Source organism: Lucilia sericata, unplaced genomic scaffold (assembly GCF_015586225.1).
Source record: "Lucilia sericata isolate MDLA Ls3-8-SP2 unplaced genomic scaffold, ASM1558622v1 Contig000067F_arrow, whole genome shotgun sequence".
NCBI classification, from domain to species: domain Eukaryota; kingdom Metazoa; phylum Arthropoda; class Insecta; order Diptera; family Calliphoridae; genus Lucilia; species Lucilia sericata.
The window spans coordinates 564710-589707 of NW_023994101.1; the positions used below are offsets into that span (position 1 = coordinate 564710).

At 32.8% G+C, this 24998-nt stretch overlaps 5 protein-coding genes and 1 non-coding gene across 7 annotated transcripts; 5 read left to right on the forward strand and 1 right to left on the reverse strand.

Moving 5' to 3' along the window:
• The first annotated feature begins 2642 nt into the window (after nucleotides 1-2642).
• Nucleotides 2643-2722, forward strand: Trnal-uag. The gene has a single exon. It is a non-coding gene; the product is annotated as a tRNA-Leu (tRNA).
• A 652-nt stretch (nucleotides 2723-3374) lies between these two features.
• On the forward strand, nucleotides 3375-8922 carry LOC119616322 (UDP-N-acetylhexosamine pyrophosphorylase). 2 transcript variants are annotated; one of them, XM_037972678.1, is made up of 3 exons: nucleotides 3375-3589; nucleotides 5875-6213; nucleotides 7335-8922. In XM_037972678.1, the coding sequence occupies exons 2-3, from the start codon at nucleotides 5877-5879 to the stop codon at nucleotides 8447-8449; spliced, it is 1452 nt and encodes a 483-aa protein (XP_037828606.1). In that variant the 5' UTR covers nucleotides 3375-3589; nucleotides 5875-5876; the 3' UTR covers nucleotides 8450-8922. The 2 variants fall into 2 exon arrangements, with proteins under 2 accessions (XP_037828606.1, XP_037828605.1); XM_037972677.1 differs by lacking the exon at nucleotides 3375-3589 and having other exon boundaries at nucleotides 5487-6213.
• Nucleotides 8923-11075: 2153 nt separating this feature from the next.
• Nucleotides 11076-14674, forward strand: LOC119616312 (protein transport protein Sec61 subunit alpha). Its single transcript, XM_037972660.1, has 4 exons — nucleotides 11076-11325; nucleotides 11646-11713; nucleotides 12678-13769; nucleotides 13844-14674. The coding sequence occupies exons 1-4, from the start codon at nucleotides 11319-11321 to the stop codon at nucleotides 14105-14107; spliced, it is 1431 nt and encodes a 476-aa protein (XP_037828588.1). The 5' UTR covers nucleotides 11076-11318; the 3' UTR covers nucleotides 14108-14674.
• Nucleotides 14675-15512: 838 nt separating this feature from the next.
• On the forward strand, nucleotides 15513-17422 carry LOC119616317 (transmembrane protein 115). Its single transcript, XM_037972669.1, has 2 exons — nucleotides 15513-16648; nucleotides 16712-17422. The coding sequence occupies exons 1-2, from the start codon at nucleotides 15759-15761 to the stop codon at nucleotides 17190-17192; spliced, it is 1371 nt and encodes a 456-aa protein (XP_037828597.1). The 5' UTR covers nucleotides 15513-15758; the 3' UTR covers nucleotides 17193-17422.
• A 239-nt stretch (nucleotides 17423-17661) lies between these two features.
• Nucleotides 17662-19419, reverse strand: LOC119616319 (E3 ubiquitin-protein ligase Hakai). Its single transcript, XM_037972670.1, has 2 exons — nucleotides 18840-19419; nucleotides 17662-18771 (listed from the first exon to the last, which is right to left on the reverse strand). The coding sequence occupies exons 1-2, from the start codon at nucleotides 19249-19251 to the stop codon at nucleotides 17855-17857; spliced, it is 1329 nt and encodes a 442-aa protein (XP_037828598.1). The 5' UTR covers nucleotides 19252-19419; the 3' UTR covers nucleotides 17662-17854.
• Nucleotides 19420-20865: 1446 nt separating this feature from the next.
• Nucleotides 20866-24789, forward strand: LOC119616340 (eukaryotic translation elongation factor 2). The gene is made up of 6 exons (XM_037972712.1): nucleotides 20866-21026; nucleotides 21418-21531; nucleotides 21616-21716; nucleotides 21789-22316; nucleotides 22722-23418; nucleotides 23633-24789. The coding sequence occupies exons 1-6, from the start codon at nucleotides 21024-21026 to the stop codon at nucleotides 24722-24724; spliced, it is 2535 nt and encodes an 844-aa protein (XP_037828640.1). The 5' UTR covers nucleotides 20866-21023; the 3' UTR covers nucleotides 24725-24789.
• Nucleotides 24790-24998: the final 209 nt, after the last annotated feature.

Here is a 24998-nt window from a genome sequence, read left to right on the forward strand (position 1 = left end):
TAACTCTATTTCCGTGATTCCTGTTTAACCAAACATTGATGTTGGGACATTATGCGGTATCCACTGCATACTCTTAGACATGTTATCATGAAAAGTAATGTCACGTCTTTTTAGGCAGACTGCGTTGTTATATTCTGTCATGCTGGTGCCCCATATAGGAGTATGAAGTTAGAAACACGTTACAGGAGCAGTCTTTTGCTCCATCGACCTCGCTAAGGCGTTTACTACGCCGGTTGCCTTTTTAAATGCGAACTCCATGGGGTGTTTGAAGTTCAAGCGGTCTATTACAACACCCAGATATTTGATTGCTCTCTAAGACATAATTATATTATCTCCTTTGCATAGGTTTAGTTTCTCCACCTTCTTTTTTCTACTAACAAGAATAGCTTCTCAAGGTTTACTGACTATAAATTAGAAGGCTGAATTCCAAAAGTCAAAACTATTAATAGGCGTGTTCAGAGCTTCCAATTTTGTGTGGATCCAATTGAGGTGTTTGCCATTTTTATGCCCACATATGTACATACGTACGAAACTAAATGCTGTAAAAATTTTTCGAAAATTTTCCTCCTGATTTAATTGATAAAAAAAAGCACATCTTCTTTAACACTACATTGTTTAATGTAGGAATTATAGGCGAATTTGAAGCCGGTAATTTGAAGGACTTTAAAATTGGGGTATGTTTAAGCATACATATTTGTTTGATGGTGATGAATTATTTCTTTATAAACCTTTACTAAATGTGTTTGTTAAAAACCCTTACCTATGTAAATTATTTAAAAGGTTAATGGCATACAAAATGTATCAAACGGATCTTTACCCGCATATTATTTCTCAATCACACATATAAAATACGCAATATTTGTTATTATTTTCATACAAATATATACAATTTTACGATTTTCAAATGTAACGACCAAATGTCAGATACAAACGAACGAACAGTACATACATATGTATGTATGGCATACAAACATATATGTATAGGGGCTGGGGTTACACATGCGCTTTAAAAAAAGTTGTTCCATAACTAGGATGGAAAATGGTATCATTTGAATATTAACTATACCTCTTTTTGCCTATTTTGTTATAAAAAAGTAATAAAAATTATAACGAAATAAGAAATTTTGAATGTAGAAATCGACAATACATAGTTATTAATAACATTAACCCAAGCTGTTTATGTGATATGTCACAGCACAACTAGAACATTTTTTTGGGAAGCATAGATGCATCTATGGAATTTTTGAATATGATTAAGTTTTGAAATACAATACTTGTATTTAGTTTTCCAACCCTGTTGGAGACATAAACATTACTGTTTCATTTCAAGTATTTATTTACCCGCAAAAGGTAATCTAAGGTATTCTTCAACCATCCATATGTATGAACTCACTGGTATGTAACCAAAAACAAAATATCCAACCATTCTAGTCATTGTGTCTCATGTTAGTTTGTCGTACATACTACTGTGATTAAATCACAATCTCAAAGGGAGGTTTTTCTTACTTTTTTTGTTATTTAACTATCTTAAGATAATAAAGTATTACGTCGTCGTCTGTCCTTAGTAAGGTATTGTTTTTCTTTTATTATCCTGTATGTATTTTTTATAAGAAGACAATTGCGTTTTACTTTTTGAACAGCTGAGCAATAATTTCTCTATGATTTGTATGGTAGCGATAGTTGTAAAAATTATGTGTGTGTATTTTTTTCTTTAGAAAATATTTGGTACCTTTTTTGCACACCTTGACGTGTTTTTCATTATCCTTTTGTAACGTATAATTGTCGACCGTAACTTTGTTTTTATAAAATCTTTTCTATTTTTAAAATCTTTATATTTGACTTACGGTTACAAAATACATATAGATAGGTACATACAGACATATACATACATATGTATGTATTGAAAGTGTAAAAAACCTTCAATAGAAATTGGAGTACATAATCAATTAAACCTTAACAATTAGTAGGAACGGGGCCCGGTGTTAAAAAGATAAATGTCGTAATAGTAAACTTAAAATGCAGATGTATTGAAGGAAATTTCGATTATTTTACTTCCTAAATAAATAATTATCAAAATTTGAATACTTATTCTCAGTTAAAAATGACAGCCTGTAAAAAAATGCTTCCTTCTAACATAAAATTTATGATTACATAATGACAATAATAGAGAATAAATAAATAAAGTTAGGGTAATGAATCTTGTTTTCAAAAAAGTGCAAGCTAACTAACAAATTTTATAAGAAATTTATATATTTGACTTAGTACTTTTTCTGATCATTAATTTTATTATTAATATTATTATTTTTCGATACTGTATACCTATAGGATTTCTTTTAAAATAACATTAAATACATAATTATTTCATTTTCAAACATAAAACTTCTGACTTGAATTAAGTGCCAAAATAGCCCCCTTCTTTTAAAAAAAATAGATCTTTTAAAATTTTCCTAATTAAACTCGTTGCAGGCGCTAGAAGAGCACTTTAATGAAATGCAACTTTTCGGAAGTTTTCAGTTAAAACGGATATTAGAAATAAAAAATATCTAAATATGTTAATCACATAAAAGAATATTTATGTTTAGAATTTTCTTTTAAAATCGGGCTCAGATTTTTATGATACATTTGACATCAGTCAGGCACAAGGCAGCGTGGCCGAGCGGTCTAAGGCGCTGGTTTTAGGCACCAGTCCGAAAGGGCGTGGGTTCGAATCCCACCGCTGTCACAAGTTTTTTTTATTTTTTCTTAATTTTAACTAATATTATCAATTATATAAATAGTATCTTCTGGAACTTTCAATCATTATGTTTTGTTTATACAAATAAAAATTTTGGATTCGTTTTACAAATTTATTCATTATTTACACTGCATTATCGGCAAGAATTTTATACACCCTTATTAATCAAAAGAACTGCTTTATCTAATGAAAGGTGGTTGTCACAGTGATGGCACGCAAAATATAGGAAAATAAATAATATAATTTTCTTGTGATAAAATAATCGAATAATCAAAAAATCGTAAAAAGTTATCTATAAAAATGTTGCAGATTTTTTAAAATTAATATATAAAAATTCGAGAACTCTTCACAAAAAAATTTATAACGTATGTATAACGTTTTTTTATTAATTACTACAAAAAGTTGACTTTGGCAATATATTGTTGACAGTTAAAAAAATATATATACATATCTACAATGAACTCATAAAGTCGATTTATGTATGTGCGTCGGAAATCGACTTTCAAAAACATAATGTTCAAAAAAATTTTTAAGAATCATTCAAAAAATTATAAATTAAAACAAAAAATCAACACTATTGTGTCGTGGTACTTTTTTCCACCCGATGGTATCATCACTATTATACTAGTGTTTGACAGATGATTCTATTTAGAATTTTTTTATCGATTCATTTTGTTTTGTGTGTTTGTATTTTTATACGTGGTGTCTGATAAAAGCGGCTGGATTGTTTTAATTTTAATAAGAAAATAGCAAAAGAAAAACTAGTTTTGCAAAAATAGTTATTAAATATAAATGGTTATGGAAAAAATATAAATAGTCCACAATATCGCACTGCAAAATACATTAAAAAAGAAGGTAAATTGAAAAAATAACTTGAAAAACAAGACACATTTACAAAAACAAAATAAATATTTGTTGTTTTTCTTATTAGAATTACTTAACAGTGCGCTGTTAAATGAGCTGGTTAAAATAATGTTATACTAAAAAAAAGAATAAAGTAAACAAACCAACAAAAAATAGGTTATTTATAATTCTTAAAAAAAAGAATGATAAAATAAAAAGAAATAAAATTAACAAGATAAAAAATATGGAGTTGAGCTTTAATTAAAACTTTTAAATAAAACGTAATAGAAATTATAAGTATGTTTTGCAGAAATTTTGATGCAGTTTTAGAACACAAAAATATCTTTACACATTTGATACCTATACGAATTTCCTGTTTCCGTTATTCACAGGTATTTGATTGCGCTATAATTTTGAAAGACTACGGTAATATTAGTGTCAACGCCCAGATATCCGGGTATATACATATATAGGCACAAATCGATCTTCTAAAGCCATTCACAATTTTACATGAAATTTGGAAAGGGATAAACCACAGGCACTGTACTTGCATTTTCTCCGTAACTGTAAATATCGTGGGTCAAATAATGACACTTTGTTAATATGAAAAATTTCCGATTAATAAATTTAAAATATTGTTTATAGTAAATATCGTAAAATTTGAAGTAATTGCCGCGGGAACTTTTTTAATACTCGGGCAAAAGTGATACTTTTTTATACTCGATATGAAATGGATTTAAAAATTTCAAATTGGCCATATTCTCAGTACATATTACTCATTTACTACAAGACTGACATATGTAACTCCAGAAATAATTATTTCTTCTAAAATGTCTGTTATTTTCGGTGAAATGGATTTAAAAATTTCAAATTGGCCATATTCTCAGTACATATTGCTCATTTACTACAAGACTGACATATGTAACTCCAGAAATAATTATTTCTTCTAAAATGTCTGTTATTTTCGGTGTAAGAGCAAACTAAAATTCATATTTTGACGAATATTTGATAAGAAAATATTTCATTTAGATTTATATAGAGTATCATATTAACATCTACAATCTAAATCAGATCCCATTATTAGTTTAAAAGTTATTTAAGAAATACATATGTATGTCATAAAATACTCAATGTTATACGTTAGATAGTTATATCAATCTTGTAGGAAATGTGCGATATATTTTATTCTTAACATCACAGCAACTAAATTTTAAGAATATTTTTCTATAAAATTCTATATTTCTATAAAATTTCTTAAAAAATGCATAAATTTTAAACCTAATTTTTGGGAATGTACATTTAAGCTTCATACATACATATATCAACTACCAACATATATGGATATTAAAAACACACATAAGTACATATATCTCTTATATACGACAAGGCATAATCCAAAAAAAAGTCATATCGAGAAAATATTTTTGAATGTTTAATAATATTTTACTATTTTTTTAATAACTTTTAAGCACAGCAAGGGATTTGACGAATTAAACAAGATTCTGATAGTAGAGTTTAATATGCTTCTTATTTAAATTAAATATTAATTTTTGTTTATCTAATTTTCGTGAATACATAAGTTTTAGTTTTTACATATTTGAAATTTGATAAATCTATATAAAAGATGCTAGTATGACTTATGTATGCTTTTCAAATATTCCACTATTAAAATATCTCATAAAAACTAAATATTGATAGAGTTTGAAATATAGACCTTAATAAACAGGATTTTTTCTTATTTGTTCAATTTAAATGAAATATATCCAGATTTACCTGTAATTAATAAACTGTACACGTATGTTATAACTTATTCAGGGACATCAAGATTTTTTGCTAAAAAACTTCTTCATTCTTTACAGAGCCTGTATAAAAAACAGAAACAAAGAAACTATATGAAATCTCTTTCCCCTAAAGAAATCTAGCCAACCAATTGCATTCATTTTTAAGTGAATATACTAGTAAAATAAAAACAATAAATAAACGCAGAAAAAACAGAAACCAACAGAAAGAAAAAACTCCATAGTGTTGTAGGTTTTATACAAGTTTAAATAACTAGACCTGTTGATATTTGAATTGTTTATTTGCTTGTTTCTGCTACTACTACTACTCGCTTACTAAGAAGAGACCTAAAAGCAAAACAACCAACTTGTATACGTTTCAGTTTGAGCGCGCTTGTCAAAGCGTACGGTTGTTTTGAAAAAGCCTCCAAATTTATAAGCAAAAATACTAGCACTTTAAGCTAGTTTGCTTTTATTTAAATATCAACTATAACTCTTGCTTAATTTCCAATTGATTAGACATGACTGATTACGTTGAATTGCACAAACGTCTGACGCAAGTTGGCCAGGAGCATTTGCTCAAATTTTGGGAAGAATTATCGGAGACAGAACGTGCACAGCTAAAGTCTGATATAGCTGAACTAAATTTGGATGAATTGAAGTTATATTTTGATCGTGCCACAACTTCATTAACACAAAATGGTTTAAAACTGGACGATCGTTTGCAACCCATACCAGAATCTAAGGTTATTAGTATTGCCCGTTCCTCTGAAGAGACTTTGAATGGATATCGTGATGAAGGTTTAAAGCAAATTTCTTTGGGACATGTAGCCGTTTTACTTATGGCAGGTGGACAAGGTAAGTGCATTCTGTTTAAAATATAATTACTGTTTCTTTTTTTCTTAAATTGTAAGTTCAATGAACTTTATTGTTGTACAATTTGTTTGTACATACATAACAATATTGTGCTTGTAATAAGTATTTTTGAATATGTAGGTGTGTAATGACTTAAATAATTTTCAAAACCACATTCTGAGTGGTTTTGGTATGGTTGCTTTCAAAATCATATATTCAAATGATTTGTATGAATATTTTTACTTTCAAGTCACGCCTCAATTGAGTAACCAACCATTCCCTATTTAACGGTATTTAATTATTTGAGCAATCTGTGGCTGGTATGCAACATATACAATTCTTATCTTAAAGTCCCTTTCTAAAAGCCTTGAACCTATCGCTGCACTATATTATTTAAGTGTTTTACCAGTTACATACAAAAAATGCTGTGTATATTTGTATTTATTTAGTGTTTTGATTACTACACTATAACATTTTCTGTGTATTTTATTTGTCTTTGTTTATTTTTAATTTCTTTTAGAGTTTTCATAATTATCTTACTTATTGCTCACAACAATGCCAACAGCATATGATAACTATTATTATAAAACTCTTGTTTGTCTGTAATTTACACTGTTCGAATTTTTTTAATATAATTTCTAGAGTTAATACTTTAGTTAACACATGTATGTATGTATTTTAATTAGGGTCGCACCAAAATAAAAATGTCGCATGTTCCCAACTAAAATAAAATATTTTTTCTTTATATATTTGGGATCAACAAAATACTAAATTGCAATAACAAATATTTTAGAAATTATTATAAAACTCAATATTTTATTAATTTTTCCATTAAAATAAATAACAATAAAAGTGAGTTCTATTTTGTGTTACTTCTTCGGTTGAAAACAAGTTTTAAAGGTCAGATAAAGCTGAAATTTATCCAAAAAATTTTGCATTTAAATAACTCTGATTGATATTTAAAACTTGTCAAACCATTAACTTTTTGTTTTGGAAACATGTTTTCTTATACATATCCACACTATATATAGATAAAGTAAATAATTATTATGTAGATATGTTTTTATTTACGTCAATATGCATAAATTACTTTATTATCATCCGTTTTGTTTATATATTTTTAGGAACCAGATTGGGTTTTGCTCATCCTAAAGGCATGTATGACGTTGGTTTACAATCCCACAAAACTCTATTTCGCCTACAAGCTGAACGTATTTTGAAATTGGAGGAATTGGCCTTTGAGGCAACTGGCAAAAAGGGTGTCATTACTTGGTATATAATGACTTCAGAACACACTATACAACCAACTTATGACTACTTTGTGGCCAATAACTACTTTGGTTTGAAGAAGGAAAATGTTGTACTGTTTCAACAAGGTTCATTGCCCTGTTTCGAATACGATGGTAAAATTATATTGGATCAAAAGCATCGCATTGCGAGAGCTCCTGATGGCAATGGAGGCATCTATCGCGCTATGAAACAACAAGGCGTATTAGATGATTTGTCTAAAAGGGGAGTCTTGTATTTGCATGCCCACAGTGTAGACAATATATTGATTAAGGTGGCCGATCCCATATTTATTGGTTATTGTGTTCAAGAAAATGCTGACTGTGCTGCTAAAGTAGTGGAAAAATCCTCACCCACCGAGGCTGTGGGTGTAGTAGCAATTGTGGATGGCAAATACCAAGTAGTGGAGTACAGCGAAATATCTGCCAAAACTGCCGAAATGCGTAACTCAGATGGTCGTCTCACTTTTAATGCCGGCAATATTTGCAATCACTTTTTCTCAACTGCGTTCTTACAGAAAATCGCCAGTACTTTTGAGCAGGAACTCAAATTGCATGTTGCCAAAAAGAAGATACCATTTGTAGACAACTCAGGCAAACGGATTACTCCAGAAAAGCCAAATGGCATTAAAATTGAAAAATTCGTATTCGATGTCTTTGAATTTACACAAAAATTCGTCGCTATGGAAGTGCCCCGAGATGAGGAGTTTAGTGCTTTAAAGAATGCCGATTCAGCGGGCAAAGATTGTCCCTCGACAGCCAAAGCTGATCTTTATCGTTTGCATAAGAAATATATTGAGGCAGCTGGTGGTCTGGTTCATGGCGATGAATGCGAAATATCCCCATTTGTTAGTTATGCCGGTGAAAACTTGTCTCCTTTGGTACAAGGCAAATCGTTTACAACCCCTTTATATTTGCGCAGTAATCGTGACAATGAAAATGGTCATTTGTAAATCACACACAAAATAGTTTTTAAAACTTAGTTGTGTTTTCAATAAGAAGCAGAAGCAATTTTATAACATAAGTTACTTAAAATTCCATATACTTAAAATGAAACCATATTATTTGTTATTACGTTATACAAACAAGCAAAAATTAAGTAGTTTTTAAAAACTAAACTTAAAAAATTGTGCAATTTTTGATTATTTAATTATTATTTTTTATTTGTTTATGTTTAAAAACAAACTAAATTGTTACTATGTATGTAATTAGATTTTAAAGTGAAAAAAGAACTATAAATATATGTAGTATGTATTTGTAACAGATATTACTTTAAACTGTCTACTTTTGTCTATTCTGCTTTAAAGAATTTTACCCATAAGATTTGTATAAAAACTAAATTAAAAATTTGAAATCTTCACTTTCAGTTTTTGACTGTATTTTCGTATAAAAAATAAAGAAACAACACATTTCTTTTTAAAAAATATATTTAAATTGTGATTTTTTAAGAAACGATTAATGATTATTTTCGATTATTTTCCTTTACATATCTGGTAGAATATTTGTGATTTGTTTCTGAAAGAAATTATGAGAATTGGCCTAATATTTAAATGCAAAAATCTATACTTTATTATTAAATATTAAGAAGTGGACATTTAAAATTGACACTATTAATTATATTATTTTATTGTGTATATACGACAAATAGTTTCTTACTATAAAACATTTATCATATTTTCAATTTATATGCTCATGTTTTTTATTTGTTGTACACTTGTATAGTATTTATGTAAACACTATAAAAAGTTAAATGTATTTCTTTTGTAAAATGTTTTGTTCTTATAAATAGAAAAATATTGATAACAATATAAACGAATTTATTGACATACTAAACATTATAGTATATGTTTTATTTTTCTTTTTATTAGTTTCATTGAATTGACGATTTTTACTTTCAATTAATTAAATTAAACAATTTTGTTTAAATTTGGGTCAATGAGTGTGTTAAAAGTGTTTTTTTTTTTAATTTGAAATTGATAATATGTATCTCTTAATCATTTAATATTTTTAAAAAATCGTTATTTTTATATTATCATTCAATTATTTTCATCAGGGGCATAGATCCAAACTATCCAGTTAAATTATAACTTAGGGTTAGCCCTAGGACGTCAAGAAGTCAATGCATGGCAATGAACCTATTTTCTTTTGTTTTTAAGTGTCTACTCTCAAGATTACTTAGGGACAGTAATATTACGACTGTCTCCGCCCTCGCTTGCAAAGGGAACACTTAATTGACGACTACCTATACTCTCGTTTACAAAGAGTACATTCGTGACAAAAAACGTACCAGAATGTTAGACGTTAGTGGAAATGACTTTCGGATGCATTGACTCCTTGTCATTGTGGCTGGTTTTCGAAACATCTTACACTTATAATCCTTTCCCCCAATTTCTTCCGGCCAAATGCCGCCCATCAGAAAACATTTTTAACGCAAAAACAGAATTAAACTTCATAGGCCCATATTTTAACTCAAGACACTTTCAATTCTAACACCAGCAGAAATCTTTTTTTATACTAACAGCACTAGACATTTACGCTTCCAATCGCAACTGCAACAGGTTTTTCGTCCGGCCGAAAGCCAGCTGCTTATCAATAAGTGAACATTAAAACAGTACCTCCCGACCAAGGGCCACCTATCAGGAAACATTTTTAAAACACTCTAAAGAGTTTTAGAGCCTCATATCACTAGGCACTCTTTCTTCCAAACCCTAGGAAGTCACATTTTTAAATTATGTTACTCAAGTGTCTCCTTGTATACACTATACAAAGTATTTTGTAAAATTCGTCAGCTTACCTTAATAGCTGCGTAACTAAAGTTGTTTCTAATAATTTGACCGCAAATTTTTACATAGTTTTACTATTAATTGTTGTTTTTAAACATTTTTTCACTTTTTCTAGACTTTCTATAGATTACACCAAAAAACAGAAAACACCCAGGATCAGCAGACAACATTTATTTTTTCACATTCACACGAATTTTGTATTTCTTAAAGATTTATATATAATTTAAAACAATAATAATATGCACAATATATTTATCAAATAAATTTTCATTTTTCACTTGTTAATATGTTTTCACAACAGGTAACATAAGTAAATTGATGCTACTGTCAAAAAGGCTTTTATTTAGGCGCTTTTTTAATGAATTGCGTCTGCAAAAAAAAAGAGATGTATAAGAAAATGATAACATTCAAATTACATCCTGTTTCCGTTTGGTATTGGTATTAATTTATTGCAGTTATAACTAAACAATAAAATTTTATTAACTGCTTCATATTAATTTGACTAATAAATATTATTTAAATTAACACATTTTACTAATAATAATTCTTTAGTAATATTTTACATTTCTAGAAGATTAATTTAATATAATAAATTTTTTATTAACGGTATATTTAAGATAAAGAATTCCCCCTGATATTTACCCAAAAAAGAAGAAGAACTTTATAGACTTGGCAGCACTCAAAAATGGTCACGTGAACAAAAACGTGTAATAAGTATGAGAGACAGAGACAGTAAGATATTTTATGAAAATTGTCGACGTCTGCCATAAGTAAAAAGAGTACAGCTATAGTAAGTAAACAATATTGAATTGGCAGCACTTTGACACGAAGCACAAGTGCAGTTGAATCTATTTTACGAATTTTGTTCATTCAATTTTTAACGTCGGTACATTTCGTTTGCGTGTTCGAAGAATTTTTTCTGGCCCAATTTATAAGTTGGGGGAATAAATTCACTTTCTATACGGACGTTTCAGTGGAAACAATAATTAGGAATAATTTTATACATAGAAACATTTAATTAAAAGCACAGCAAATAACAATGGGAAGTAAGTAAACAACTGCAACGAAATTTAATTAAAAAACAAAAATAAAGTGAATTAATAAGAAAATGCAAGTTAAAAGAATACTGAGATTGAGTTACAAAAAGTGGGCAAAACTTAAAAGTAGTCCGTCCTAAGTTTGAAGCGTTTTACTTTGCTTACGTATACACAGTTTCAAAATTGTTTGCCGGTGTTGCTTTCCTGCTTGTAATCATACAAATTTTGTGTTTATTTCAATATACTGGCTAATAAATTAGATGCTTAAAAATAAATAAATACTGGTGACGTGTTAAAACTAATATAACTTCTTTCTCTTGCCCTTCCAGTTAAATTCCTTGAAGTCATAAAACCCTTCTGCAGTATACTGCCAGAAATTGCTAAACCAGAACGCAAGGTAAGTTACAATTGTTTATTTTAGCTTATATTTAAAAAATAAGTCAAGTTTAATTAATGATTTCAATTAGAAATGTATTATTAATTGCCAAATTAAGCATTAAGATAAGCCGCCTGCCTATTTTTCTCCAATTCATTTATTTGGTTGTAGAAAGAAAGGTTGCCATACAATACAAAACTTTCTAATTGTCATAAAAAGAAAATGAGAAAGATAAAGAAACAATAATAAATTGAAAAGGGATTGAAGGGAGAAGGAAAAAGCCACGCAGGCATTTCACACCTTTATCATTAATTAAAGATTTGTTTATTTGTTTTGTTATAAAATGTATTGAATATATTTAATAGATTGCTTGTCAATTAAATATTAATAATATAATGTTATATTATTCGTGAAAAAAGCAAATTGTATTCTGTTTATGAATGGTATGCATGTTTTCTTTATTCTCTCTTTTAAGTTTGACATTTATCTGTATTCGTGTTATTTTGACAGTTATACCAGCGTATACGACGTGTACAAAATAAGCCGAATGCAAGTCGTTTCATTTCGTCATTAAATATTTTCGTTATTCGTCTGTCTGCTTTGATAAATTTCAATAGAAAACAATCATAGTATTCGCTGTTGATTGTTGTTTATGTTTTTTTTTTTGCTTACGTAGCTATGCATACGACGAACGGCCAACAACTGTCATTATTATCATAATGATGATGACAATGATGAAGTTTTTAATAGCTTGATTTTTGAGGAAAGTTATAAAGACTAGTTTATTATTATTCTATCGTTTCTTTAAAAAATTAAACAAGAATGTAGGTCAATACACCATTTTAGTTAGTTTTTAGCTAATAGTAAATTTTAAATGAAAGTTGATATTTCACAAAGATTTTTAGTAAAAGATGAAATAATTAGAGTTTATTTTAATTAAACACATTAAAAAAGATTTGTAATATATAACCTACCTCGTTTTCAGATTCAATTCAGAGAGAAAGTGCTATGGACCGCCATAACGCTATTCATCTTCTTGGTTTGCTGTCAAATTCCTTTGTTCGGTATCATGAGCTCCGACTCAGCTGATCCCTTCTACTGGATTCGTGTTATTTTGGCCTCCAATCGTGGTACCCTTATGGAATTGGGTATCTCTCCCATTGTCACCTCCGGTTTGATTATGCAATTGTTGGCTGGTGCCAAAATCATCGAAGTCGGTGATACTCCCAAGGATCGTGCCTTGTTCAATGGTGCTCAAAAATTGTTCGGCATGGTTATTACTATTGGTCAGGCCATCGTCTACGTAATGACTGGCATGTATGGTGATCCATCAGAAATTGGCGCTGGCGTTTGTCTGTTGATCATTATCCAATTGTTCGCTGCTGGTTTGATTGTTTTGCTTTTGGATGAATTGTTGCAAAAGGGTTATGGTTTGGGTTCTGGTATCTCTCTCTTCATTGCCACTAACATTTGTGAAACCATTGTATGGAAGGCATTCTCCCCCACCACCGTCACTACTGGCCGTGGTACTGAATTCGAAGGTGCTGTCATTGCCTTATTCCACTTGATGGCCACTCGCAGCGATAAGGTCCGTGCTTTGCGCGAAGCTTTCTATCGTCAAAACTTGCCCAACTTGATGAACTTGTTGGCCACCGTACTTGTGTTTGCTGTCGTCATATACTTCCAAGGTTTCCGTGTTGATTTGCCCATCAAGTCTGCCCGTTACCGTGGTCAATACAGCAGCTATCCCATTAAGCTTTTCTATACCTCTAACATACCCATTATCTTGCAATCAGCTTTGGTTTCAAACTTGTATGTTATCTCCCAAATGTTGGCTGTTAAATTCCAAGGAAACTTCTTCATTAACCTTCTCGGTGTTTGGGCTGATGTTGGTGGTGGCGGCCCAGCCCGCTCCTACCCCATCGGTGGTCTATGCTACTATTTGTCGCCACCCGAAAGTGTTGGCCATATTTTAACCGATCCCATCCACGCCATTCTCTACATTGTCTTCATGTTGGGCTCTTGTGCGTTCTTCTCCAAAACATGGATTGATGTATCTGGAAGCTCTGCCAAGGATGTAAGTATTTAAATTCCTATTTTATATAAAAATTAACTAAACATTGTAACTTTTAATGTGTCCCCTATTTACAGGTTGCTAAACAATTGAAAGAACAACACATGGTTATGCGTGGCCATCGTGAAAATTCTATGATCCATGAATTGAACCGTTATATTCCCACAGCTGCTGCCTTCGGTGGTTTGTGTATTGGCGCTTTGTCCGTGTTGGCCGATTTCTTGGGTGCCATCGGTTCAGGTACCGGTATCCTATTGGCTGTCACCATCATCTACCAATACTTTGAAATCTTCGTTAAAGAACAATCTGAAATGGGCGGTATGGGCACACTGCTGTTCTAAGCTAAGCGCATTCAATCACTTAGTTAAGAGCGTGTCAAGTGTGTGTATATGTTTGTATGTTTAGGTACATAAGTGAAACTCAAAACATTTTACGTTTTGGGTTTTTTTATAAGATTTCTTTGTAATTACTTTTTTATTTAAAACAATATATAGAGCAGGATACAAGGCAAGGAAAGATGTTTGTTTCATAAACTTTTTCTAAATTTTCTTAGAAGAAGTTGAAAATTTTAAAATTTTCTTTAACAGCAAACATTAGTCTAACCCCTTCCATATTTTGCTTTAGTGATTCCTATTCACCTCATAAAATGCAAACCGCCTGCAAAGGAGAAGAAAATGAAAAATTCCACCTTTTAAATTAAAATGTTTATACAATTAAAACATCATCCTTCCATTTATTTTAAACATCGTTTGTTTCGAACTGTTTTCTTAAGCCTATTTGAGGTTTACTATAATTGTTTTCATACCTTTTTTTAACAAAAAAAGAAATACTAGTTTTATGTTAAAATATTTTTTTTTACGAAAATTCTATAAAGAGATAAAGAAAAAACACATCTAACACAAAAATGAGACTTTATTAACTTTAAAGATTTTTAATATTATTTCTAGAAATGAAGAATATTAATTTTATATCTTAGACTGGTTACAAAAAATCCTTTGAAATTGTTTTTTATAAATATACATTTTGTTTAAGCTTTAAATTAATAATATTTTGATGAAATAATATTAAAAATTATAAAAGTTGTAGTTTATTTATATACAGAACGAATGATTGTGAAATTATTAAAGTTATAGAATTAAAGAAAAAGCAAAATAATTCAAAATGAAACTTAATTCTAAATAATAAAAACTTGTAATAATAAAAATAAACAAAACCATAAAAAAACTGTAAAATTAAAAACGTGTCTTTTATTTAAAAACATATATCACATGTCAAGTACATGTGTGAATGAAGTGTTCAAAATTTTGGACATTTTTACGAAAATAGTATCAAAATTAAAAATTGGATTATCTTACAAAATTATATCACAATCGAATTGAATGAGAGTACAAAATCGACTCCTATTTACAAATAATTCTCATATATCATACAAATGATATCTCATGTATCAACTGTCATAAGCAATTCAGTTTTTTAATGTTTCGAGTTAGGCTATTATTACTTGTGTCCACAGAATAAAAGAGAGGTTTTTCTAGTATTTGGAAGTATTTTGTCGCAAAATGGGTAACAAGTTTACGTAAATAAGAATTGCCTTATTAGTGTGTAAATACCGCTCGACAATTTTTATTTTCATTGAAATATATCATTTTGACAAATTTATTTTAATAAATTTAAAAACGCCAACACGAAAATACATTCAATTGTCAACACTAAAACAATAGAATTCTTCGAGTCTGGCATCTCCGATGGAAAGGGTAAATAAATTAATTGACATTTATTTATTGACAGCAGCAGTAGCCACAAAAAGTGTTGACACCTCCAACTGGTGGATAAGCAAAGGAATTTCTGGTTAAAATCCAGACTGTTTACTATTTAAACAAGTGTTTTTTGTTTGTCAAAGCATTGGAGAAGCACAAATAACACGAATTTTATGATTAAAAAGAGCAAAAGTTGTAAAAACAAACACCATTATCAGCAGCAAAAGCAAAGACAATGTCGGCCACAACACATATTCTAAACAGGAATATGCCCTATTTGAAACAGCAATTTTCGGCGTTACTGCGTAATACATCACCAGTTATTACCCTTATATGTTTGGTAACCACTGTAGGTTATTTGTTGTCGTTCAGTGAGACTGCAGTACTCTTCTTAACTGTAACGCCTGGCTACATCTTGCCCAATGCAGAATTCTGGATATGGACTGCATTTACGTTCTGCTTTATAGAACTGCATTGGTGGGAGGTTTTAGTAGATGTTGTTACGGTTGGTTTGTGTGGTAAAATGATAGAACCTTTATGGGGTCAAATGGAAATGTTTAAATTTTTCGCTTTAAGCAATTTTGGTGTGTCGATATTGACCACAATTTACTATTTGTTCTATTACATGATCACAAAGAATCCGCAAATTTTATTTGATGTCCACATACATGGATTGGCTGGTTATGTGGCGGGAATTTGTGTAGCAGTACGTCAAATAATGCCGGATCATTTAATATTTAAGACACGCTGGGGTCGTTTGACCAATCGCAATGTTCCTTTGACCGTTTTAATTTGGTCCATAATACTTTGGGCTGTAAATTTGTTAGATGGTACGTATCCAGCCATGTTTGCTTCGGGCCTTTTGGTTTCTTGGGTCTATTTACGTTTCTATCAACACCATCCGAACGGTCGTGGTGACAGTTCGGAAAGTTTTACTTTTGCCAGTTTCTTTCCTAATGTTATGCAGCCCATCATTGGTATATTAGTAAATCCAATTTACTTGTGCTGTTTAAAGGTGGGAGTAGTTAAACCACCCGCACCACCGCGTGTGGCATCAGCTGCAAGTTTATCTTCCGTATCAATTTCGATGCCAGGCGTTGATCCACATGATGTTGAAAGAAGACGGTAATAAAAGCTGAAATTTGTATGAAAAATAAAGTTAATTTTACATTTTTTTCTCATTAACAGGCAAATTGCTTTAAAAGCTTTAAGTGAACGTCTAAAATCTACAGAAACTTCACGGCACTCACAGTTGCCCAAATCGTTTCCCACTGTGGCCGGAAGTGGTGGCCATAGTCATGGTCATGCCCATGGTCACGGTCAGCACCAACATAAACATCACGGCGGTCATAGCCACCATCATGGTCACAACGTTCATGCGAGTAGTTCTGGTCATGGACATTCACACGGCCACCCAATGGGAGGACATGGTGAATTGCAAACACCTCCATTCTTAGCATCATCAATGGTCAGTTCTGCCTCTCCTTCCTTGCCCATTACCACGGCTCGGTCTGAGCCCCGCATGATAAGCACCATGAGTCCAATAGCAATACCAATGCCAGCGCCGCCTCCCAAAACGGAAAATTCCGCCATAGCCACTAGTGATATCAAGGAAGATAGCAGCGACAAAGCGTTACTCATCGATATGGATAACGACAACACACAGTAATTGTAGTTTAGTAGCAAAAAAGTAATATAAAAGAAAATAAAATGAAACGAAACGAAAAAATTATCATCTGAGAATGAAATGTTGAGTTGATGATGACGACGACGATGCTGCTGTAAGTCTAGGCAGTGATCTTAATTTTTTTGTTTTTATTATTTAAACGTGTATAATAAAATAGAAATTACATTATAAAAGAAAAATATAGTACGTAAATTTTCTTATCTTAAACTAAATTGGCGTTATTTTATTTCAAAATGTTTGCCTAATTCTTTTTTATTTATTAAATTAAGTTTTTCTCTAATGTTGTTCAAACGCAATAAAGTGCTTTTAAAAATAAATATTTATTGGAATTTGAAATGTATGATATAATCTAAATAAACATACGTCTATGGAGTGCGGTTGACGAATTACACCTGACTATTTTATTGAGAATAACTCCTGTCTGAACAAGGAAAAGTCAGAATTAGCCCAATTATTTTTTGATAAAGTTTATTCAATTCGTTTTTCTTTCATGAGTTTATAATTATAGTTTAATTTTTGTTACTGTTATAAAACGGAAAATATGTTGTTGATAAAAATGTCTTAAAAGTAAAAACGACTTCTTTCATAAAGATTATTTTGTTAGCGATTTAAAAAAAACATTTCCATAAATTATTCCGCAATTCTCATCTGTAGTATTGTTGCTGCTGCTGCCAAGAACTTTGACCTCCCGCTTGATTTGATGTACCGCCTTCGTAAGGAGGATTGTTGCCGGAAGAGCTACCACCCCCAGCACTTCCAAAAGAATTTAAAACGCTGCTGTAATATGAAGCATCCGCAACAGATTCTGAGGGCTGATGGTGCCCCTGGCTAAGGGGAGTCTTTTTGAGCGATTGGTGCAAAGCCACCTTACCCTGATGACAATCTTGAGCATTGGCATTATTTATGCGTGCCAAATTGGCCTGTGTTAAAGAGGAATGAGTGGTAGATGTTTGTAGTGCTGATGAACCGGGAGGAGCAATTGAGCCAATATTACTAGTCGACCGTAAGGGGGTGCGTTGAGTTAACAAGGTGGAAGGAGCTTGTATAGGTGCTACTGTAACGGACGATTCGGATAGTTTTCGTTGAATGCCTGAATCGGGTTTGATTTCGGCCGGTGGGGGTATAGGTGCCGGTGGTGGGGGTGGAGGTGGTTGAGTAACATGGCGATGATTTATATGAGCTTGTAAGTCTCTTTGTGATAAGTAAGTTCTTCTACAACCAGTATTTCCATAGCGACTGCCGCTGTGTGTACACATAAATACCGTACCAAGCCCCGATTGCTCTACACGTACTACCTTATCATTGCAACGAGGACAGACTTTCACCGGTTCTGTCCGGGCACATTTCAAACAGAAAACATGTTTGCAAGGGATCATGCGACCGTAGTGTAAAATCGGTTTGTCACATTGATCACAAATATGAATCATGGGATTTAAAACCTTTTCGCCAATCAAATTGACTTTGTGATTCCATTTAAGCCGAAGCATTGGTTCCGGAGGACCTCTACAAATAGTTGTAAATGTTGGCGCCTCTAGCTGAGATATGTCCGCTTCCATATCAACTAGAATAATAACAATATCAAATAAGATATTATAGGAGAAATGGAAATATTTTTCAAATAAGTCTTACTTGTTTGTGGTACAATATTGTTCGTTGGCTGGACCGGCAACGCGGGTGGAGGCTGTTCCGGTTGCGGAGTAGTAACCGCATTATTAGTTGTTTCTGTATTTGTATTGCCTACAGTGCTAACACTAGCAGGAACTTCTGCCGTTTCATTTCCTTTTGTCAAGTCATTCATAACCGCATCTTCACTTGTTTCTAGCAAAACATTGGCTCCACTTCCCGCCGACACATCACCGTCTTCCACAACAACACCTGAACTACCATCAAATGACTGATCCAGTGATACTTCCTCATCACTAGACACAACTACTGCGGCTTTTTTGCCTCTACCACGACCGCGTCCACGACCTCGACCACGGGCTCTAGCACCCCGTCCACGTCCTCGACCCCTCTTTGTAACACCATCTTCACCGTCCATTTTAGCGATTTGTTTAGCCAAAGAAATAGGTATTTCTTTTCTTTGATAAATATTTATTTTATATTTTTATAGCTGCTGAAAAAATAATTCGCTTATATTTTAGCTTCGTCCACAGAAATATCTTCTTCTACATTTTTAAATAGTGCTATTCAATGTGAACTGTTAGCTTTTGATGATATTTTTGTTGAGGCTCAGTTAGTTTCTACGTTCCGTTACGTAATGAACTAGCAGATTAGTTATGTAAAGGCTCAGTTAGTTTCTACATTCCGTTCAATTATGAACCATCAGATTACGGAAACCTGTGTAAGTCGTTAGTTTAACCATGAGTTCGACGTTGGGTTTTTAGGAAAATTACGAATCAACTGATTCGTCACGAAACGGAACGTTAAAACTAACTGAGTCATCGGACATTTTTTAGCCTAAAAGTATGTCGTATATTTATTTTTTATTTCACTTTTTTCGATTTTGAATTTTCTACTTTTTGAAATTGTTTACTTTTCGAACTTTCCAATTTCTTTCCAAATATATGGCCCGCGAGCAACTTTTTTATAGGAATACCTCGCAATTTCTGTTGTATAAAATGTGTAACATAAGTATGGTTATATTTTGTAATACATTTTAATTCCCGGGAATCGGTGAGTTAAAAATCACTACATTTCCTGACACTTCCTGAGAACGAAACCCTAGTTCTATATATGTGAATCTATTTCGACTTTTTGTGGATAAAAGTAGCAGTCAACTATGTTCTACCTTCAAAAAATTTTGGTAAGATGACTATCTGGTATGAAGCAGTCAAAAAGAAGACCCTGTAATAAAAGTTGGAAAAAGTCGACTTGGTGAGAAGTCGATATAAAATATAATTACAATTTGAGTTTTCTACTCAAGGTGGAGTTATTTGTATAAACGCACATAATAACAAAAAATATTCGACTTAAAAAATAAATTCAATAATGCATCTATTTTTGTTGCAAACATTTTAAAGTTGAATGTTTTTTCTATCTGTAAACATTGAAATAGAAGTCAAAAAGTGAACCACGCCGAAAATTGAAAAACTTTATAAAAATCGAAAACTGAATATTAAAAAAGTTCAAAAGTCGATAATTTCAAAATTATAAAAATTCGAAAAATCTACATTTCGTACATTGAAACGTCCGAAAGTCAACTTTTCATAAATTGTAAAAAGTGAAAAATCGACTTTTTGTTTCAACTGATTTTGTTATTTTAATATACGATCACGATATATCGTGAAAAAGCATAATGATAAAGTAGGTTTTCTTTAAAATTACTCCTTAAATTTTATAAAATTAATTAATTAATTTCGAAATAAACACTTTTCGATGAAAACATTCAATTTGAATGAATAGCCCATTGGTTGAATTTGTATATCCAAGACGCAAGGCAGAGTTGTATAAGCAAAACGAGTTCGTAAAATTACATTTTCGACATGTTTTAAAATGGAACTAGTTGATAAAGAAATTTTCGATGTGTCAAAATGTATTGTAAAACAACACTATTCAACTGACTTTAAAATAATTTGATTTGCTCAAATTACTTCATTTAAAAATTGGTGTTAGCCGGCATACAGTCGATTTTAAGCCGCCGACAAAATTTTTAGTGTCAATCGTTGCCGCCGTAAATAATATTTGTCGGCGCAGGACTCTGGGCTGGGGTTGTGTTGAATTGTGGCAACATCTTTCTTTTTCTCGTAACGCCATTGCAGGCGTGTAGTGTTTTTAAAAGTTGTCCAAGAAAAAAATCATAAAACATCCAAAATGGTATGTGAAATTAATTTAAAATATTGAGAAAATCTTAGAGAAAAGCAAACGAATTTTCCAATGGCATAAATATTTTAAAAGTGCACCAAAATTGTTTTGGAAAAACATAAAATTATGAAATTGTTAATTGCGACGTTAGTGTGTGATGGCGTTTTATAGATCCGAAGTCTTGAACGAAGACTTCGTGTGGTATTGAAATTGACATGGTGGCGAAAGTAACGAGTGCAAAATGACGTGTGCATTTCTTCACAAAAAGTGTCCCTATTCACTTTTAATGGCCTTGGAAAATTTGTTGAAGATTTCGTTTTGTTAAAATTGTCTCATATTGTGAAATTATGTCTTTGTCATAATATGTCTATAATATATATGTTTGTATATGTGTGGTTCATAGGTCAACTTCACCGTCGACGAAATCCGTGCCTTGATGGACAAAAAGAAGAACATCCGTAACATGTCCGTCATTGCTCACGTCGATCATGGCAAATCCACTTTGACCGATTCCTTGGTGAGTATTTTATAGATAGATGACCCCACCCAAAGTGACATCAAACTAATGTGTTGTTCTTGTTGTTCTTGTTCGTGTGTGTAGGTTTCCAAGGCTGGTATTATTGCTGGTGCCAAGGCTGGTGAAACCCGTTTCACTGACACCCGTAAGGATGAACAGGAACGTTGTATTACCATCAAGTCAACGTAAGTGTGAAAACAAAAACAACATATTGTATATAATAGACATTCCTAACAATTGGTATTTTTTTTCTTTAGTGCCATCTCTATGTACTTCGAAGTCGAAGATAAGGATTTGGTTTTCATCACCAATCCCGATTTATGCGAAAAGAACAGCAAGGGTTTCTTGATCAACTTGATCGATTCACCCGGTCACGTCGATTTCTCCTCTGAAGTAACAGCTGCCCTTCGTGTCACTGATGGTGCTTTGGTGGTCGTCGATTGTGTTTCTGGTGTGTGTGTACAAACCGAAACTGTATTGCGTCAAGCTATTGCTGAACGTATTAAGCCTATTTTGTTCATGAACAAGATGGACCGTGCTTTGTTGGAATTGCAATTGGATGCCGAAGAATTGTACCAAACTTTCCAACGTATCGTTGAAAACGTCAACGTCATCATTGCCACCTACAATGACGATGGTGGTCCAATGGGTGAAGTACGTGTTGATCCCTCAAAGGGTTCCGTAGGTTTCGGTTCCGGCTTGCACGGTTGGGCCTTTACCCTCAAACAATTCTCTGAAATGTACGCCGAGAAATTCAAGATCGACGTTGTCAAGCTAATGAACCGGTAAGTGAAATTTTCGTTAGTTATTTTTAATGTAAAAATTGAGAAATGCAAGTTTAATAAGATTAAATGCTTTTAGCACAATTCGTGTTGTTCATAAAGCGTTGAATTCTTAGATTTTATCTAGTATTCAGGGCTTGAAGACTGAAGAACAAGTGCATATAAAAGTAGAACAAAAGAACAGAAGACCACTTTTTGATCACTTTGTGTGATTGAAGATGAGGACTTTAGTTCGGGCTATTGAGTTGTAACGCTGAGTAGTGACCTCTTTCTTAATGTCAAATCTGCTTACGCTGAAGATTCGATAGAACATTCGAATTATTTACATTATTTTTTCTGATGTAATTTGTTTTTAAATTTGAGAATTGAGATTTATTAATAGGTTTACTTCAATTCAAAATATTTTAGTCTCTGGGGTGAAAACTTCTTCAACGCCAAGACCAAGAAATGGCAAAAGCAAAAGGAAGCTGATAACAAGCGTTCCTTCTGTATGTACATCTTGGACCCTATCTACAAGGTCTTCGATGCCATCATGAACTACAAGAAGGAAGAAATCCCCACCTTATTGGAGAAAATCGGTGTAACCTTGAAGCACGAAGATAAGGACAAGGACGGCAAAGCCTTGTTGAAGGTTGTTATGCGTACCTGGTTGCCAGCTGGTGAAGCTTTGCTTCAGATGATTGCCATCCATTTGCCTTCTCCCGTCGTTGCCCAAAAATACCGTATGGAAATGTTGTACGAAGGTCCTCATGATGATGAAGCCGCCATCGCTGTCAAGAACTGCGATCCCGATGGTCCTTTGATGATGTACATCTCCAAGATGGTACCCACCTCCGATAAGGGTCGTTTCTACGCTTTCGGTCGTGTATTCTCCGGTAAAGTAGCCACCGGTCAAAAGTGCCGTATCATGGGCCCCAACTATGTTCCTGGCAAGAAGGAAGATTTGTACGAAAAGGCCATCCAACGTACCATCTTGATGATGGGTCGTTATGTTGAAGCCATCGAAGATGTTCCCTCTGGTAACATTTGCGGTTTGGTCGGTGTTGATCAATTCTTGGTTAAGACCGGTACCATTACCACTTTCAAGGATGCTCACAACATGAAGGTAAGAAAACCATCAGTTATATCAAATAGATTGCGTTTAGAATATTATCTGATGATATTTAACACAGACCTGTTCTGAATTCACACCCATCTTTGAATGATCAAACGTTAACTGATTTCTTATATTCTTATATTCTAAAATGAGAAAAATTTACTTATGGGTAACAACAGTTATTAATTTTATTCTTTTGTTTTTGTGTTCTCTTCTTGCGTAGGTCATGAAATTCTCCGTTTCACCTGTCGTGCGTGTTGCTGTTGAACCCAAGAACCCTGCTGATTTGCCCAAGTTGGTTGAAGGTCTTAAGCGTTTGGCCAAATCCGATCCTATGGTACAATGTATCATTGAAGAATCCGGTGAACACATCATTGCTGGTGCCGGTGAATTGCATTTGGAAATTTGCTTGAAGGATTTGGAAGAAGATCATGCTTGCATTCCTTTGAAGAAATCCGATCCCGTTGTATCGTACCGTGAAACCGTTTTCGAAGAATCCAACCAAATGTGCCTCTCCAAATCTCCCAACAAGCACAACCGTTTGCAAATGAAGGCTTGCCCTATGCCCGACGGTTTGCCCGAGGACATTGATAACGGTGACGTCAGCTCCAAGGACGATTTCAAGATCCGTGCCCGTTACTTGGCTGAGAAATACGATTACGATGTAACTGAAGCCCGTAAGATCTGGTGTTTCGGTCCCGACGGTACCGGTCCTAACTTCATCTTGGATTGTACTAAGTCCGTACAATACTTGAACGAAATCAAGGATTCCGTCGTTGCTGGTTTCCAATGGGCCACCAAGGAAGGTATCTTGGCTGATGAAAACATGCGTGGTGTACGTTTCAACATCTATGATGTTACATTGCACGCTGATGCCATCCATCGTGGTGGTGGCCAAATCATTCCAACCACTCGTCGTTGCTTGTATGCTTCTGCCATCACCGCTTCTCCTCGTTTGATGGAACCCGTTTACTTGTGTGAAATCCAATGTCCCGAAGTTGCCGTCGGTGGTATCTATGGTGTATTGAACAGACGTCGTGGTCATGTCTTCGAAGAATCCCAAGTCGTCGGCACCCCCATGTTCGTCGTCAAGGCCTACTTGCCTGTCAACGAATCCTTCGGCTTCACTGCTGATTTGCGTTCCAACACTGGTGGTCAAGCCTTCCCTCAATGTGTGTTCGATCACTGGCAAGTGTTGCCCGGTGACCCATCCGAACCCTCCAGCAAACCTTACGCTATTGTTCAAGATACCCGTAAACGTAAGGGTCTTAAGGAAGGTCTCCCCGATCTTTCCCAATACCTCGACAAATTGTAAACATTCTGCTTACGTCTTGTCATCTGTAACTAATTTACGAGAAATATTTTTGCTGTTGTGGCTACGAATAGCGTTTTCTTGGATCATGGATCTATTAGTTCATTATTCTAGCTACTTTCTTATACTTTCAACTAAAACAGCAGCATTAACAAAAACAACAACATCAATATAGCACATGCATAAAACAAGTTTAAGAAAAATGAAATTATAGAGAAAAACAAACAATAATAAAAATACATGATAATTACCACATATTAAAATATGAACAAAAAAG